The 18,060-nt window shown below is 49.2% G+C and overlaps 1 protein-coding gene and 1 long non-coding RNA gene across 3 annotated transcripts; both read left to right on the top strand.

Moving 5' to 3' along the window:
- The first annotated feature begins 6 nt into the window (after positions 1–6).
- On the top strand, positions 7–10,200 carry SPA17 (sperm autoantigenic protein 17). Of its 2 annotated transcripts, none has more exons than XM_006140575.1 (4): positions 7–203; positions 5,390–5,460; positions 7,680–7,784; positions 9,916–10,200. In XM_006140575.1, exons 1-4 carry the CDS (start codon positions 50–52, stop codon positions 10,048–10,050), a joined length of 465 nt encoding a protein of 154 aa, XP_006140637.1. In that variant the 5' UTR covers positions 7–49; the 3' UTR covers positions 10,051–10,200. The 2 variants fall into 2 exon arrangements, with proteins under 2 accessions (XP_006140637.1, XP_006140638.1); XM_006140576.1 differs by having other exon boundaries at positions 7,698–7,784.
- A 1,122-nt stretch (positions 10,201–11,322) lies between these two features.
- On the top strand, positions 11,323–12,495 carry LOC106735103 (uncharacterized). The gene is made up of 2 exons (XR_001370524.2): positions 11,323–11,404; positions 12,211–12,495. It is a non-coding gene; the product is annotated as an uncharacterized LOC106735103 (long non-coding RNA).
- Positions 12,496–18,060: the final 5,565 nt, after the last annotated feature.

An 18,060-nucleotide genomic window follows, 5' to 3' on the forward strand; every position in this document is an offset into this window, starting at 1 on the left:
TGAAGAGCCGCTCTCTGGCCCTTTAGGAACACGGCCGGGGCGTCCCAGGATGTCGATCCCGTTCTCCAACACCCACTACCGCATCCCGCAGGGATTTGGGAACCTGCTGGAAGGGCTGACTCGCGAGATTCTGCGGGAGCAACCCGACAATATACCGGCGTTTGCGGCAGCCTATTTTGAGAACCTTCTAGAGAAGAGAGAGAGTAAGCATTCTAAAAATGGCATTCTTAAAAAATAAGAGACTCAGGGGCCAGCAGGTAGTGTAGTGGTTAAGGACGCTGGGCTCCACATTGTGGGCCGCGGTTCGAGTCCCGGACTTGGCGGCATGCTTTCTCACTGTCCCTCTGTCTCTCTCGCGCTGTCAAGTTAAAGAAAATAATTCTAAAATAATAATAATAAGAGACTCAGCACGTGGATATGGTAAAGCTTGCTCCAAACCGTCTCTATCCCATAGAAAGCCTTTAGCAAGCAGGTAGCTTCCGATCATAGTTGCTGTGGTTAGAAGGGAGCCTCTGACGGTTCTCGGAGTGCTGTGCAGTGCGGGAGGCCTGCATGGTATCCTCGTGGACACTGGGAGGGGACAGCGCCGCAGAGCCCTGCCCCTCCACCTTCCAGCAGATCTCCCTGCCTTTCTGGCAGGTGACTGTTCCTCTTGAGAGGAAAGTTGGTGGCTTTCTTTAAACTTGGATTCTTCTCACTTTCAAATATTACACGTGTAAGAAATAATAATGATGAGCCAGCCAGGTTGCATAGTGGTTAAGGTGACCGGATCCCCACATGGCCACTGCAGTTAAGTCCTAGACCCGGTGGCTTGGAAGACAGGGCAGGGCATGTGCCTGCCCGAATCCCAAGATGCAACATGCATCTCCCCAAGAGGTGATTTCTCACTTTCTTTATCTCTCTCTTTGTCTCTCTCTCCCTGCCTCTCTCTGTCCCTCTCCAGCAAGTGCTCACATCCTATAGCAAAGGCTAAAAAAATAAAACACCCTTGTACACTTAGGTTAAATAGGTTTTCACTGGGTATATAAAACTTCTGCAGTAGGACAAATTGCTTCGAAAGGTGAGCTGCCAGCTCAGGAAGGAAACTTTATATTTCTGTACTCTCCAGGACGGATCCTGCACAGATTAAGACCCTTGCCGACAGCGACTCTTTAGTTGAGAGCCAAAACGAAGTTCCTTCACTCCCAGAAATAAAATCTACAAATCCCAGGCGGAGGGTTCATTACCTTCAAGGCCTGACCCAGTGGTCCAAGTGGGAATCTTACAGCTATGAGTTTGTACTTAAAGACCCATTATTTACCAGAACAACCTTTTGGTATAAGCTTTTGCTGTCATAACTGTGGTTGCAGTGTTCTGACTCCATAGTGAAGATGGTGAGAACCAGCCACCAGCAAATGTACCTTCTGTGGGAATGCAGCTTAGCTAGGTAGGGGACCTGGCCCAGGCACATCAAGCCATGCTGGCTGCTTGACTTGGCGCTTTTGCTCCCCTTGTGGGGCCAGCACCTCCCGGAGCACAGCACCCCTGCTGATACCCTGACCGTGTCTAGTCAGCAAATGTTTATTGCACAATCTGAATTAAGTTCCACCACCGAGGGTATGGGGGGCATATTAAAAGAAATCCTTTGGGGGAAAAGGTGAGTATTAACCTTGTCATAACAATTTTAGAAATTAACCACTTATTTACCTTTGAAACTCAGAGTTCCTGAGTCAGGGTTACGGGATCATGGTGATTCAGATTCGTGGTCTCTGGACATGCACTTTCTAACTAATAAAATGATGATTCAGATTCGTGGTCTCTGGACATGCACTTTCTAACTAATGAATGGAGAAAACCGTTTTTTAATTTTTTTTTTTTTTTAGGTATTTGCCTTAGGGTATGTGTGCTTCCCAGAGAGAGAGAGAGAGAGAGAGAAAGAAACAGAGACAGTAAATGGGAAAGTGAGAAATCACCTCCCAGGAGATGGCCACACCACAGTTCCTCCTCCTCCCAAGATCCTGGGCATGCACGCACATGAGCTCAGTATGAGTTTCAAGCCACTGGGTCTGGGATTCAAACTATAGTTGGCCACGTGGAAGTCCAGCGATAGAACCATTATGCCATCTGCTGGTCCCTGGAGAAAACCATTTAACACCACACCCATTTCCACCACGTCAACGAGCAGTGGGTTATCTGACCATGCAGGTATCAGAATTTAGTCTCCTTCAAAAAGGCACAAAAAAAAAAAACACAGACCTCTAACCCAGTCTTGTATAGTGCAAGAGTTCTCCTGCAGGGAACCAGCAGTTAGCATAATGGCTATGTCACTGGACTCCCACGTAGTCGACCACAGTTCGCATCCCAGACCCGGTGGCTTAAAAAAAATAAAAACTCACACCGGGCGCGTGTGCGTGCGTGCCCAAGATCCCAGAGGAGAATGGAGGAGAAGGGATTGCGGCGGGGTGATTTCTCGCTTTCTGTCTCTATGTCTCTCTCTGTCTGTCTGGCGAGCGCATGCGCCCTATAGCGAAAAACCTCCCAAAAAAAAAAAAGAGTTCTCCTGCATTATCTCTCACAGATGGTTACTAGTCTTTACTTTTGTGATGGGAAACGTGTTAGTGTATACTAGCACAGAAACCATAGCATACAGTAGAGTATATATTAGTATATACAGAGAGTATGCCAGTATAGCAGTAGAGAACATACCATGGCACATACCATGTAATACATACATTATGCACCGAATGGTGTACACTGTACATGTACCCTGCACCGGGTGGTGTGCACCACGCACTACGTGTACCCTGCACCGGGTGCTGTGCACCACGCACTACGCGTACCCTGCACCGGGTGCTGTGCACCACGCACTACGCGTACCCTGCACCGGGTGCTGTGCACCACGCACTACGCGTACCCTACCAGCTATCCATGAGTCTATAATGGTTTAGGACCGCAGAGCACTCTGGTCCTCTTGAGAAGATCCCAGGCACCAAGTGATGATTGTGAAACTGGTCAACAGAGGGAAAGATCCAAAGCTCTAGTTTCCTGTAAGAAAGAGCCAAAGCTCTAGTTTCCTGTAAGAACTGTACTTTAAGTTTACCCCATAGCTGAAGTGGGGAAGTTTGTCTATACCGAGCACTCCAGAAATAAATGATCAACTGAAAACATTACCATTTGGCATCCCTGAGAAATGACCTAAGCAGTGATCATCAATGGGCCCATAAAAATTCTAATATATATATAAATTATAGAGGGACCAGCAGTTAGCATAATGGCTATGTTGCTGAACTCCCATGTAGTCGGCTGCAGTTCAAGTCCCAGACCCAGTGGCTTAAACTCATGCCAGGCGCGTGTGCGTGCGTGCCCAAGATCCCAAGAGGAGAATGGAGCAGAAGAGATTGCAGCGTGGCCATCCCCTGGGGGGGGGGGGTGATTTCTTGCGTTCTATCTCTGTCTCTGTCTTTCTGGCGAGCACACGTGCCCTGTAGCAAAAACCTCTCCAAAAAAAATTATATAAAATTATAGAGTGTGTGTGTGTATAGATATAGATACAGATACAGATATTCTGATAGATGTATACACACTGCCCTTCAAATATTCTTGCCAAAAGCAATCAAACCTGAACTGGATAGAAACTAGATCTAATTACCAGTTTATGGGAAATTCAAAGGCAGAGGAACAGCCACCACGGGGATAGAGTCAGGAATATCTGAACTGTGAAAACTCCCAAGGAAAAATGACTCAATTTCCTCAATGAATGGATGGGAGAAAATAGAAGGAGGGATTCCATAAGAAGACATAAAAGATGGCTAAAGGCTCCAGTTTGGGGTCCTGACTTGAACAATAAAAAGTAAACTAGACAATGGGAAATTTAGATAGTTCACTGAATAGGTAATGACTTTAAGGAATTCTTGTTAGTATTCCTAAGTGTGATATGGCTTTGGGTTATATTTCACAAAGGCCCAGATGCATTTTGAAATAAATGTAGATAAAATGGTAGAATGGTTGGGGTCAACTTGAAAGTAATGGGGGGGGGGGACAGAAGAAAGGGTTATAGATAAAGTAGCTCAGGACCTGCAGGTGACATGGTAGTTGAGGTGCTAGACTCCTACATGGCCAAGTGCACTTTGAGTCCCAGACCGGGAGGCTTAAAACTCATGCTGGGCACATGCGCGTGTGTGCCCAAGATCCTTAGGGGAGGGTGGAGAAGGGGATTGTGGAATGCCCATCCCCGGGGAGTGATTTCTCACTGTCTTTCTGTCTCCAGTGAGCTCATGCACTCTATAGTAAAAATCTTTCTTAAAAAAAAAAAAAAGGTAACTCATGAATTGATCACTGTTTAATCTTAGAGAATATGCATAGAGAATTATTGTACTAGTCTCTCTACTTTCTAAGCTTGAATTTTTCCATAATGAGAACTTAAAGAAAAAAAATCTGCTTAAATTCTCTCTTGGACCAGCAGGTGATATGGTGGTTGAGGTGCTAGACTCCCACAAGGCTGACTGGTTTAAATCCCAGACCTGGTGGCTTGCTTTCTCACTCTCCCTCTCTCTCTCTCTCTCCCCCTACCCTTGTCTCTAGCTCTCTGGTGAGCACACGTGCCCTATAGCACATTAAAAATAATAACAATGGAACTAGCAGATGGCATAATGTCTGTGTTGCTGGACTCTCACATAGTCAACTGTGATTCGTATCCTGGACCCAATAGTTTAAAACTCAGACTGGGTGTGTGTGCGCCCCTGCCCAAAATCCCAAGAAGAGAGTGGAAGAGAAGGAACTGTGGCATGGCCATGGCCATCCTCCTGGGGAATGATTTCTCACTTTTCTGTTTCTCTGGTGAACACATACACCCTATAGCAAAAAAAAAACAAAAACAAACAAACAAACAAACAAAAAAAAACTCTTAAAAAAATAATGATAATAAATTTAACATTTTTAAAAATTCTTCCTCTGTCAACTGTCTATATAATATGGCTAATTAAAAAAATAATAATAAACTAAAACAGGTTGCTTTATGGTGACCGATGGACGGCACAGGCTTACTGGCTGACTGAGGCCAGACGTGGCAGCTTAAACACACCAGGCAAATGTCCCTGTGTGTGACTTAGGTCCTGAACGGAGAGAGGCAGAGGGGAAGGGTTGTGGCATGACCACGCCCCAAGGGGTCCTGTCTCATCTCCGTCTCTGATGAGTGCATACACTCTCTGACCAAAAATAAAAGATAAAAAAAGACAAAAACAAAATCCTCTCCCATCCTTCACTTTCCCAAACTTTCTGACTACTTAGCATACTTTTTAATATAGTTCAGGAAGATTTTCAACTATTAGAAGCTATGATTTGAAATGGAAAACTTGTTTTGTGTTACGATTGTAAGTTTACTTTTGTAAATTATTACGTTTTTGTTATCTAGAAACCAGCTTTGACCCAGCAGAATGGGGGACAAAGATAGATGACCGCTTCTATAACAACCATGCGTTCAAGGTATGGCCTTGGGAAGACGCAGCAGCCTGATGGGCACGGCCGGCCAGTGAGCATGCCTTCCCAGAGCCCGGACGGAGGGAGAGGCGGAGAAGGGCTCTCAGTGTGCCCGTCCCCCAGGGAGGGTGTTTTCTCACTTGCCCTCTCTGTCTCCAGTGGATGCATGCATCTTCTGGCAAATTAGAGAGAGGCTGTGTGGATCAAGATCATTTGCGTCAGCTGTGAACTTAGTCAAAGTTGTGTGCCCTACCCCAAGTCTACAAATCACAAGCAGGATTTTCATAAGCTCCCAAAGTAATTTACAGGTATATTAAAATATGAGAACACAGACACGCAAACACAGACACGAAAAAAGGAAAAAAAAGGATCGAGAACACTACTCTGGACAACTGAGACCATGCCATTAGTGCAAAGCAGCAGCAAATGCAGATTTAAGGAGAGTTGGCTCAGCTCAGGTCTTGAGGACATCTGCTCTCCAGCAATCCGGGGACTTCCTGGAGAAGCAGCTGTCACAAGTTCAGAAGGGAAATCCTGTCGAGGACGCGGGGTGTTCAGTTGTTGTTATTTACTGGAGTCTGCATTCTTGCTTTGTAACAACAAAGGGATGATGCTGTAGACTCCAAGTTCTTGTGCCAATAATAGTCAGGGTGCCTCCTGGCCTTTTTATCTGAATCCCAAAGACGACCTGATTAGCTTCCTTGTCCTTAAGCCCTCCCTCCTCGCTCATGGTCGGGGAGGCCCTTCACATGGTTGTGAGGTCGCAAAGCTCGTGGGGGGGGGGGGGACCCAAAGGACCGGGTGGCTGTTCATATTCAAGCCATTACCACAGCAAAACTCACTTCTTTGACTTAGTTTTTAATTCATAAGCCTCATTAAAAAGTCAACTTGGGTGGCCATCAGGTGGCATGGTGGTTAAGGCACTGGACTCCCACTTGGCCAACTGCAGTTCAAGTCCCAGGCCTGGTAGCTTGAAAATCACAACAGGCACATGTGGGTTCCTGAACTCCCAGGAGGAGAGTGGAGGAGGGGATATTGAGTATGGCCATCCCCCCTGGGGAGTGACTTCTCACTTTCCCTCTCTGTTTCTGTCTCCAGTGAACGTTCATGCCCCCTGGCAAAAACCTTAAAAAAAAAAAAAAGTGGCAGATAGTGTAACGGTTACATCATTGGATTCCCATGTAGTTGACCACGGTTCGAGTCCTGGACTGGGTGGTTTAAAACTCACACTGAGTGTGTTTGTGTTGCATGCCCAGAATTCCGAGAGGAAGATGGAAGAAATGGATTGCGGTATGGCCATCCTCCCTGGGGGGGGTGGGGGTGGGGGAGTGATCTCTTTTCTGTCTCTCTCCGATGAGCACACAGTACCCTATCTCTCTCTAAAAAAAGCGGGGGCGGGGGGACCAGCAGATGGCAAAGCAGTTACATCACTGGACTCCCACATGTTCAACCTCGGCTTGAGTCCCAGACCCAGTGGTTTCTAAGTCACTCCGGTGCACGTTCATGTGTGCCCATGATCCCGGGAGGAGAATGGAAGAGAAGGGAATGTAACATGGTCATCCCCCCGGGAATGATTTCTCACTTTCCCTCTCATTGTGTTTGTCTCTCCAGCAAGCGCACACGCCCTAAGGCAAAAACCTCTATTAAAAAAAATAATAAAAGGCAATCTGGGGCTGGCCAGTGGTGGGTAGTTAGGTTGACGGCACATGGCTGACTGCACAGTTCAAGTCCTGGACCCTACAGCTTGAGAACCATGCTGGGTGCATGTACATGCATGCCCCAGATCCCAAGAGGTGAATGGAAGTGAAGGGATTGTGGCATGGCATCCCTCCTGGGGGGGTGATTTCTCACTTTCCCTTTCTCTGTCTCTTTCTGTCATGAGTGTATGTGCAGTACAGAAAAAAAGGAAAAAGTCAACCCGGCTTCACACTGAGGAACACAGCAGTGTTGATCTCACTCTGGCTTTAGAAGCAGTGGCACTTCTCATGATAGGGTTCGGTACAGCAGCTTATCAACTTTTAGTATAAGACTGTTCTTTTGTTTCGTTTATTGTTTGTCTCTTTTTTACAATAAAACTGTGGTACCCACATTTTACCAGTCCCTCAGGCTTTGATATCTGCTCACACAGATGTTGACTCTCCCCGTTTTCAGTAACTCTAAGTGGTATTTAATTGCCCTTAAGCAGTCAAGTCCAAGACTTTGCTATATTGGAAATGTCTGTTCAGCCTCTCCCCTGTCCCCAGGAGCAAGAACCACCCGAGAAATCTGAGCCTGAACAAGGAGAGCCCCAGACGTCTGTGAGAGAGGAGGAGACGCCGGCCACCGCCTCAGTACGTGACCCCCGCACCAATAGGCCCTGAAGAGCCGTGTTGCTCACTTGAAAATCGTGCTCTGCGTATAGATCAGTTCATTCCCGTATTGTTAGGTTATGACGTTGCTTTCTAGATAATTAGCATCAGTGATAAACAGCTGGTGGGTATTTTCCAGCCATGCCTCCAGTAGAGGAATTCCTTAAGACCGTTAGTGGACAATCTCCCCATGGGAAAGGGGGGCCCAGCTCACAGCCCTGGCCTTGCTGCCTCAGCTTCATCTTCCACCTTGTGGATTTCTCACTAACTGATGTCACCACACGTGAAAGTTCAGTGGTCACAAGGGGAAGGTTGCAGTAAGTGACATACAGCCAAACAGAATAGTGTCTTCTTCCATGCAAGGTCTTTGGCACGAGTGGCTTCTTGGTTCCACACAGAGACTTTTAGACTGTGGTGTGCTCGAGCCAGGCCGGGAGTAGTAAGCGTTGAGCAGCAGGTCGCCGTCTGTACCAGGAGCTAGACTCACGAGGACCAGGCCAGTGAGAAGAGGACTCGCTCTACGATGGCAAAGGCCCAATTTCTGAGTTCCTTTTCCTGCCTTCACCTCCCAGTTAGCCCATAATGGAATGGCTGTCCTCCTCAGGGAACACCTCTCTTCCTGCCCAGCAAGGCGTGGCTCCGTGAGCATTCCCAAGTGATCCAGATTGTGCCAGTAAAACCCAGGAAGCCGGTCCTTCGGCTAAGATGTGATGGGAGGGCGAGGGAGGAGGAAGCGGGGGTTCCTTCCCTGTGTCTCACCCGTGCCCCATGCAGGTTCTCTTGGGCTGGAATTGGGATCTCACTGGTTTCCGACTTGAGTGCAATTTGTTTGCTCATACTAAGGCACCACCTCAGAGGACTTTGTCCAATTTTGTTTGCATGTAAAAGTTGAAGAGTTAGATGTGCCTTTTGGCTTGTGATGTGGGGGTCCGGATGACCCGCAGGTCCGGGGTGGGAGCCTGAGTAATAAAGTGCATCAGTGGAAAGACCATGCTCCACAGGACGCTGGGTACACGGCGACCGGGCACCCGGTGTCACTGAGAGAAAGGACAGGCAGAGCTGCCACTGAGTAATAATGGCAGAAGTGAACTAAGACTTCCTGTCACATGGAAGAAAGAGTTGCAGGACATTGTGATTAGCTCGATCTCACTTCCAGTATAAAAAGGCATGTCTAGGCTCTGGGTCCCTGTGTACATAGAGGATTTCTTTCCCTCGGCAGGGTACGGGCAACCCTGACAGCACTACCTCTCAGGAGCACAATCTGGAAAGAGGGAGAGCCCTTCCAGTGAGCCTCGAGCTTTCCAAATGTACATATCATTTCATAGTTTTGAAATATGTATTAAAAGCTATGCATCTATTCATTTGTGTACGTAAGACATGTGCATTTCATCCTCTGTAAATAAATAACACTAAATTTAAACCAATGCTGTGTGCCGAGGGTCAGCGAGGCATGTGGGGCTAACAGCCCTGAGCCACACGGGTTTCTGGTTGGCACTCCACACGTATGTCTGCCTAATTGTTTAGAGGTTAAGAAGTTAACATTCGACTGCAGTTCGAGTCCCAGACTCGGTGGCTTAAACTCACTCCGAGCGCGTGTGCGTGCGTGCCCAAGATCCTGAGAGGAGAATGGAGGAGCAGGGATTGCGGCGTGGCCATCCCCCTGGGGGATGATTTCTTCCTTTCTGTCTCTCTGTCTCTCTCTTATCTTTCTGGCAGGCACACGCACCCTATAGCAAAATCCTCTCCAAAAAAAAAAAAAGAAGCTAACATTTTAATCCCATTTATGCCATCATAATTATTTAAAAGAGCACATTTTACTATTCTTTTTAACACTTTTACCATGCCTCTAGATCCTTACTTGTTTCCCCCAAAACATGTTACTGCTCGGGAAACAGTTAAATAGGAGCTATTTGGGGAATTAAAAAGTTGGCAATGACCTTTTACGGCTGAGACGTAGTAAAGAGTGACCAAGCAAAAGCCCCCCCAGCCAGTATGAGCACAGTATAGCCACGTGTAAAACTCCCTCGGGAAGCAGCAGGTCAGACAGCTGAAGCCTAGAATCCACAAGAATATGGGTGTTTAAGCAGTCTCTTGGTTTCTCTTTTCAATGAAGGAGTCTCCTGATGAAGAGAAGGAGAAGGAGGAGTATGCTGCTCTCAAAATCCAAGCAGCCTTCCGGGGACACTTGGCCAGAGAGGAGGTGAAGAAGATGAAATCAGATCAGCCCCAGGGTGAGGAAGACCAGTGATGGCCCTGGCTTTGGCCTCCAGACAGTGGAGGGGATCATCTAGACCCATCAACCTTGTTGTGGTGGCCATTTTTTCCTTAGTAAGGGAGATTCGATGTTGTGAAAATCGGTCGTGAGCATCTGTTTAATAAACGTGCCATTGAGACAGGCCACTTGCTCATTGCTCTGAGATCACAAGCCATGTCATGCTTGTCCCAGAGAGCCCTAGGTTAGAGCTACAGGGTGCAGAGACCTCCGAGGTCCCGACCTCCTGTTCCCTGAGGGAGAGCATGTCTGTCTTTGTGCACGTTCCGCTCCTACGGGAAAGAATCCCACTGCCTCTTAAGGGTGGTCTGTTAATTTTTTAGCTGTTAGAAACATGGGTTCAGGGCCAGCTGGTGGCCAGTTTCTCAGTCTGGGTCCCAGACCCAGCGGTATGGCTTACACACTTGGCATGTGTGTGTGCGTGCCAAAATCCTGAGAGGAAAATGGAGAAGGGATTGCGGCGTGGCTACTCACCCTGCAGGTGTGCTTTCTCTGTCTCTGTCTCTCTTCAATGAATGCACACACCCCATTAACAAACTAAAAGAAGAAGAAAAAGGTTGGTTCAGTCAAATCCTGCCTCCAGGAAGCTCATGCTGGCCTGCCTTTGTCACACGTGCACCCAGCGCTCACTGCACACTCCCCGGGCACTGTGCACGACCTACGGTCACACCCAGGCTGCTTCCAGTTTCTGGTGGTCTTTACAAAACCACACAGAAGGGGACTGACACGTTGCACCTGAGAAGATGCAAGCTACCATCACGTCATTCTTACCCTCCAGCTAAAGCCTCCCAAGTCCCTCAAACATAATACCTGTTCCACAGACTTGGCAGCCTGTTTATTTTTTCTTGAACCATTCAATCCCCAGGGCCTTATTTTAGAAAATTTCAGTCTCCATGTTGAGGCCTCTTCACCCTGTCCAAGAATCAGGGTCCTTGTCTTGGAGCAGAGCGTGCAGGCCCTTCCCAACGAGGAGGGACAGTGGGTCTCAGCGGGGACTGAGTGCTCTTGTCTCTGCCATGGGGCGGGGGGGGGGGGGCGCAGGGGGGTGCTCACAAGTGAGTGGACAGAAAGGACAGGCAGAGCTGCCACTGAGTAATAATGGCAGAAGTGAACTAAGACTTCCTGTCACATGGAAGAAAGAGTTGCAGGACATTGTGATTAGCTCGATCTCACTTCCAGTATAAAAAGGCATGTCTAGGCTCTGGGTCCCTGTGTACATAGAGGATTTCTTTCCCTCGGCAGGGTACGGGCAACCCTGACAGCACTACCTCTCAGGAGCACAATCTGGAAAGAGGGAGAGCCCTTCCAGTGAGCCTCGAGCTTTCCAAATGTACATATCATTTCATAGTTTTGAAATATGTATTAAAAGCTATGCATCTATTCATTTGTGTACGTAAGACATGTGCATTTCATCCTCTGTAAATAAATAACACTAAATTTAAACCAATGCTGTGTGCCGAGGGTCAGCGAGGCATGTGGGGCTAACAGCCCTGAGCCACACGGGTTTCTGGTTGGCACTCCACACGTATGTCTGCCTAATTGTTTAGAGGTTAAGAAGTTAACATTCGACTGCAGTTCGAGTCCCAGACTCGGTGGCTTAAACTCACTCCGAGCGCGTGTGCGTGCGTGCCCAAGATCCTGAGAGGAGAATGGAGGAGCAGGGATTGCGGCGTGGCCATCCCCCTGGGGGATGATTTCTTCCTTTCTGTCTCTCTGTCTCTCTCTTATCTTTCTGGCAGGCACACGCACCCTATAGCAAAATCCTCTCCAAAAAAAAAAAAAGAAGCTAACATTTTAATCCCATTTATGCCATCATAATTATTTAAAAGAGCACATTTTACTATTCTTTTTAACACTTTTACCATGCCTCTAGATCCTTACTTGTTTCCCCCAAAACATGTTACTGCTCGGGAAACAGTTAAATAGGAGCTATTTGGGGAATTAAAAAGTTGGCAATGACCTTTTACGGCTGAGACGTAGTAAAGAGTGACCAAGCAAAAGCCCCCCCAGCCAGTATGAGCACAGTATAGCCACGTGTAAAACTCCCTCGGGAAGCAGCAGGTCAGACAGCTGAAGCCTAGAATCCACAAGAATATGGGTGTTTAAGCAGTCTCTTGGTTTCTCTTTTCAATGAAGGAGTCTCCTGATGAAGAGAAGGAGAAGGAGGAGTATGCTGCTCTCAAAATCCAAGCAGCCTTCCGGGGACACTTGGCCAGAGAGGAGGTGAAGAAGATGAAATCAGATCAGCCCCAGGGTGAGGAAGACCAGTGATGGCCCTGGCTTTGGCCTCCAGACAGTGGAGGGGATCATCTAGACCCATCAACCTTGTTGTGGTGGCCATTTTTTCCTTAGTAAGGGAGATTCGATGTTGTGAAAATCGGTCGTGAGCATCTGTTTAATAAACGTGCCATTGAGACAGGCCACTTGCTCATTGCTCTGAGATCACAAGCCATGTCATGCTTGTCCCAGAGAGCCCTAGGTTAGAGCTACAGGGTGCAGAGACCTCCGAGGTCCCGACCTCCTGTTCCCTGAGGGAGAGCATGTCTGTCTTTGTGCACGTTCCGCTCCTACGGGAAAGAATCCCACTGCCTCTTAAGGGTGGTCTGTTAATTTTTTAGCTGTTAGAAACATGGGTTCAGGGCCAGCTGGTGGCCAGTTTCTCAGTCTGGGTCCCAGACCCAGCGGTATGGCTTACACACTTGGCATGTGTGTGTGCGTGCCAAAATCCTGAGAGGAAAATGGAGAAGGGATTGCGGCGTGGCTACTCACCCTGCAGGTGTGCTTTCTCTGTCTCTGTCTCTCTTCAATGAATGCACACACCCCATTAACAAACTAAAAGAAGAAGAAAAAGGTTGGTTCAGTCAAATCCTGCCTCCAGGAAGCTCATGCTGGCCTGCCTTTGTCACACGTGCACCCAGCGCTCACTGCACACTCCCCGGGCACTGTGCACGACCTACGGTCACACCCAGGCTGCTTCCAGTTTCTGGTGGTCTTTACAAAACCACACAGAAGGGGACTGACACGTTGCACCTGAGAAGATGCAAGCTACCATCACGTCATTCTTACCCTCCAGCTAAAGCCTCCCAAGTCCCTCAAACATAATACCTGTTCCACAGACTTGGCAGCCTGTTTATTTTTTCTTGAACCATTCAATCCCCAGGGCCTTATTTTAGAAAATTTCAGTCTCCATGTTGAGGCCTCTTCACCCTGTCCAAGAATCAGGGTCCTTGTCTTGGAGCAGAGCGTGCAGGCCCTTCCCAACGAGGAGGGACAGTGGGTCTCAGCGGGGACTGAGTGCTCTTGTCTCTGCCATGGGGCGGGGGGAGGGGGGCGCAGGGGTGTGCTCACAAGTGAGTGGACCCTGCTGGCTCCGACTCCTGCCCTGTGGTGGTTCTGCAGTCCCCTCTCCCGTCCCACACTCACCCTTGTTCCCCAGAGCTGAGTGAAAGCCTGGGGAGCCGGGTCCTGGTGCCACAGGGCAGACACTTCCTGGGAGAGCCAGTCCTTGACTGAGGTTCCAGTGTGCTCTTCCTGCAAAGCACTTTTATCCCTAGTGCCTCGTTGTCCCTCGTAGTCCCTGGCCCACCTGACTAGGAGGCTAGGCAGGAAGAAAGCCTTTACGAGTTTTCTGTGTATTTGACTATAGCCAACTCCATGTGCCAAGAGCTACACCTGACTTGTCCCCAAATGTGCCTCCACTCTCCTCTATCAAGAGGAGCAAAGGGTGGGACTCAGAACTTCAGTAAACTAAGTCCTGCCTCTACTTGGTGGGGGTGCTCTCCAGAGACACTTAAGGGGGTTCAGCACAGGAGTCGCGTGTGCAATTGTGGAGGCTGAGAAGTCCCTTAACATGCCATCTGCAAGCAAAGAATCAGGAAAGCCAGAGGTGTGATTCAGTCTTGAGTCTGAAGGCCCCAAAACAAGGAACTCTGCAGTCCAAGGGCAGAAGAGGCTGTCCTGGCACCAAAGAGAGAGGTCGCCCCTCCTCGGCCTCTTCACTCCATTCAGGCCCTCGGTGTCAAGCTACCCTCATGGGCCAGAGCAGATCTTCCTTATCACGTCTACTAATTCAAATGCCACTTCCGGAAATACCCGGGACTAGTAACCTAGCAGCTATCTGGGCATCCCTCAACCAGTCAGACCGATGCACAGACTTAACCCCACACACATCAGTCAGCAGGTTCAAAGCCATGTCACATCACTCCTCATTCAGAATATTAGCTACAGTCCAGTGGTCTGCAAAGCCCTGCTGGGCCTTTCCCTGACTCCAGGGACCTGCTAGGTCGCTGGGTCGCAGGGTTGCTGGATCTCTGGCGGCGTGGGCCCTGAGTGTTCCCTCACTTTCCAGGCATGCTGTCCACTGCTCCCCTGCCTGGGATGCTTTCCCCAGACATTCCTCATTCCTTTAGGTCAGTGAGCACAAGTCAGTGAGGCCTCCCCTACTTCAAATAGCTAGAAATAAATACCTGTTCTCCTTCTATCCTGTTTTCTCCTTGTTCCGAGCATCAACTAATATCTCTTGTCACTGCCCTAGAATCTATGCTCCACAAGGGCGGCAATTCTGTCTCGTTTACTGCCTGGTGCTTTTCTGTGTGCTGCAGGGAAGAGTGGGTCCTTTCGAAGGGCTCCTGCACAAGCTGGGGGATCCCTGCAGAGTCCCCTCCAGCCCACTGGCTTCGATTAGTCGTACCCATCCCTGGACCAGCCCTGAAGGTTGGGGAAGACCTGCTTGCATGCGTTTCATAAAACAGTCTTAAGAGTACTATTCCTACAGAAAAGGAGTCTGTCCAGATCCCCACTCACTCAGTCCTTCCCAATCAGTGGAACCAGCCTGACTGGGGCGGCTGCTCTCTGTCCCTCTGACACGGAGCTCAGCCACACCGTGTCTCGATTCAGAGGTGAGCCCTGGCTTCCATCCTGAGCTGTTACCTCTGAATATTTTATGTGATTCATTTTTGTTGTGCTAAAGCAAATTAAACAGCAATTTTCCTAAAGTTTCAAGAAAATGTACCCCGGGGGCTTCCCTCTAACCTCCAAACAACTTGAGCATTTTCACATTTGGAAACGTTTCCACAGGTATCATGTTTTCCTCAGACTTTGGGGTTTCCCCTGTGAAATTATCGTCATGTTCTTATTTTAGGAGGGCTGAGGTGGTTTTCGGAAGCTGGGTCCTAACTTCCTACACGTAGGTCTCTTGGCTTGAGTGTGTTGCCTGAGTGAGTTATAAGCAGACCTGAGACTGGGGCTCTGTCTCCTTCGCTTTGTTTCTTTTTGTGTCTGGAATGAGTGTCATTAGTGATGACCCCATTTTGTTTCAATTTCTGCTGTCGATAAGCTCATCTCCAGTCTGACATGCTTTTTTCAAATGTAGCTGTGGTTTCGCCAGTTGTCCATGTCTGTCAGGCTCTAGAAGAGGCTGCACACGCAGAACGCAATACCGAGCACTGAGTTACCTTGGAGTTAGACTTGCTGCCCTGCGGGGAGCCAAACCGTGAAAGCCTGCGAGGCAGCGATGCTGCAGCTCAGGTCTCCAGCAGTGCCCACTCTTCACCCGTACGCTGACAACCGATCACCAAGACCAGCAGGTGATCATGCATGTCCCAAGGGAGTGAGAGAGAACGGGGCGACCTCTGACAGTCTGCACCATCTTGTCCCTGAACACACCGTCCTGGCTAGGAAGGTTCTGAGCAAGGACTTACTCCACTGCAATTATATTCCAGGGTTGGTCTCGTCATGCCATGGCAATGCAATGGCCCACACACTGGAAGGTCTCGGGTTCATGTCCTAGGGCCTCCCTGCACCTGCTGGTGTGTGTGCTTATGCCCAGGACCCCCCAGCACAGGCTAGGTGGGTCGTGCTGAGGCTGGAAGTGTCGGCCTTGCTCTCTCTCTGTCTTCTCTCTCTCAGAAAAAAGAAATAAACTTTAAAAAATAATAAATAAATAAAAGGAAAGAAAAAAATTATGAGGTAGTACAGTAGTGAATGCTTAAAAACTTGCTGGGCATGTTTGCATGCCTGCCCAGAATCCCTGAAGGAGGGAAAGTGGAGGAGAAGGGACTTCGGAATGACCATGCCCCATGGGGAGTGCGTCTTCCCTCTCCCTCTCTGTATCTGTCGCTTTCTCTCTGATGAGTACACATGCCTCCAGAAAACTTAGAAACAGAATTTCTCCAGCTCAGTAAGAAGAAAACATTAGAAAGTTGGGAATGTGAACAGAAGAGAAAGCTCAAGTCAGCAAACATGGGGACTGTTAGGCTTTTCTCTCCCTTGTGAGAGGTCAAAATCAGACAGCAGAGAGACCCAGCCTCTCACCTAAAGATTGGCAAATTCAGAAAACCTGGCAGTACTCTGTGGATGCTGTGGTACAGCTGAAACTCACTACATTCTCTTAAAAATGCAAGTCGGCAGAGGGACCAGCAGTTAGCATAATGGCTGTGTCACTGAACTCCCATGTAGTTGACCGTGGTTCGTAGTCCCAGACCCAGTGGCCTTAACTCACCCTGGGCACACGTGTACGCGTGCCCAGGATCCCGAGAGGAGAATGGAGGAGAAGGGATTGTGGTGTAGTCATCCCCCCTGGGGGGGTGATTTCTCGCTTTCTGTCTGTCTCTGTCTCTCTCTGTCTTTCTGGCGAGTGCACGCCCCCTATAGCAATAAACCTCTCCAAAAAAAAAAAACCCAGAAATGCAAGTCAGCATAATAGTCACATCTGTTGGGGTGTAAGAATCAGTAAAGGGCCCCCAGCGTACTGGTAGCGTAGTGGTTAAGGGAGCCTGATCTCACGTGGCCGACCACACAGTTCAAATCCTAGCCCTGGAGGCTGGAGGAACATACCAGGCACATGTCCGTGTGCCCAAGATCCCAGCAGATGGAGGAGTGGAGGAGAGCGGTTAAAACATGGCCATGCCTCAGTGGGGGTGCTTTCTCCCTCCCCCATCTCTGTCTGCCTCTCTGGTGAGCACGTGCATTTTCTTCTTTCTTTTTCTAAAGAATTATTTTATTTAACATTACTTATTTATTATTTGTTTAATTTGACCAGAGAGGGACTGAGAGAGAAAGAGAGAGACTGAGAAAGTAAGCGGCCAGGTCCAGGACTCGATCTACAGTCAGCCATGTGGGAGTCCAGCCCCTTAACTACTGCTCCCCCCCTTTTATGAGAGAAAGAGGGATTTTTGGTATAGGGCACATGTGCTCACTGGAGAGACAGAGACAGAAAGCAAGAAGTCGGGAGGGTGGCCACACCGCAATCCCTTTTCATCCACTCTCCTCTCAGGATCTTGGGCACGCACACACACGTGCCCAGTGTGAGTTTTAAGCCACCAGGACTGGGGCTTGAACCGCGACCGAGCGAGTTCAAGGGAGTCCAGCGATGTCTGCTGGACCAACACATGCATCTTCTGGCAAGGAGGACAAAAAAGAAAAAGGAAAAAAAGAGAGTGGGCATACCCACATTCTGAGCCAGATCGAGAGGTTATGTTCAGGGCCGGAGGGCTGTGCCGCTGTGAAGCACAGTGCTCCGCAAGGCTGACTCCCCAGGGGTCTGAGTTTGCAGCCAGAGACTGCCCCGCGTGTGCCAGGAACACACGTGTAGGACCGGGCCCTGAGACGGGTGGTCACGGCAGGGACACACGTGTAGGACCGGGGCCCTGAGACGGGCAGTCACAGCAGGGACACACGTGTAGGACCGAGCCCTGAGACGGGCGGTCACGGCAGGGACACACGTGTAGGACCGAGCCCGGGCGGTCACGGACACACGTGTAGGACCAGGGCCCTGAGACGGGCAGTCACGGCAGGGACACATGTGTAGTGTAGGACCAGGGCCGTGAGGCGGGCAGTCACGGCAGGGACACACGTGTAGGACCGGGCCCTGAGACGGGCGGTCACGGCAGGGACACACGTGTAGGACCAGGGCCCTGAGACGGGCAGTCACGGCAGGGACACATGTGTAGGACCGGGCCCCGAGGCGGGGGGTCACGGCAGGGGGCC

This window comes from Tupaia chinensis, unplaced genomic scaffold, assembly GCF_000334495.1.
Source record: "Tupaia chinensis unplaced genomic scaffold, TupChi_1.0 Scaffold000037_4, whole genome shotgun sequence".
NCBI lineage: Eukaryota > Metazoa > Chordata > Mammalia > Scandentia > Tupaiidae > Tupaia > Tupaia belangeri.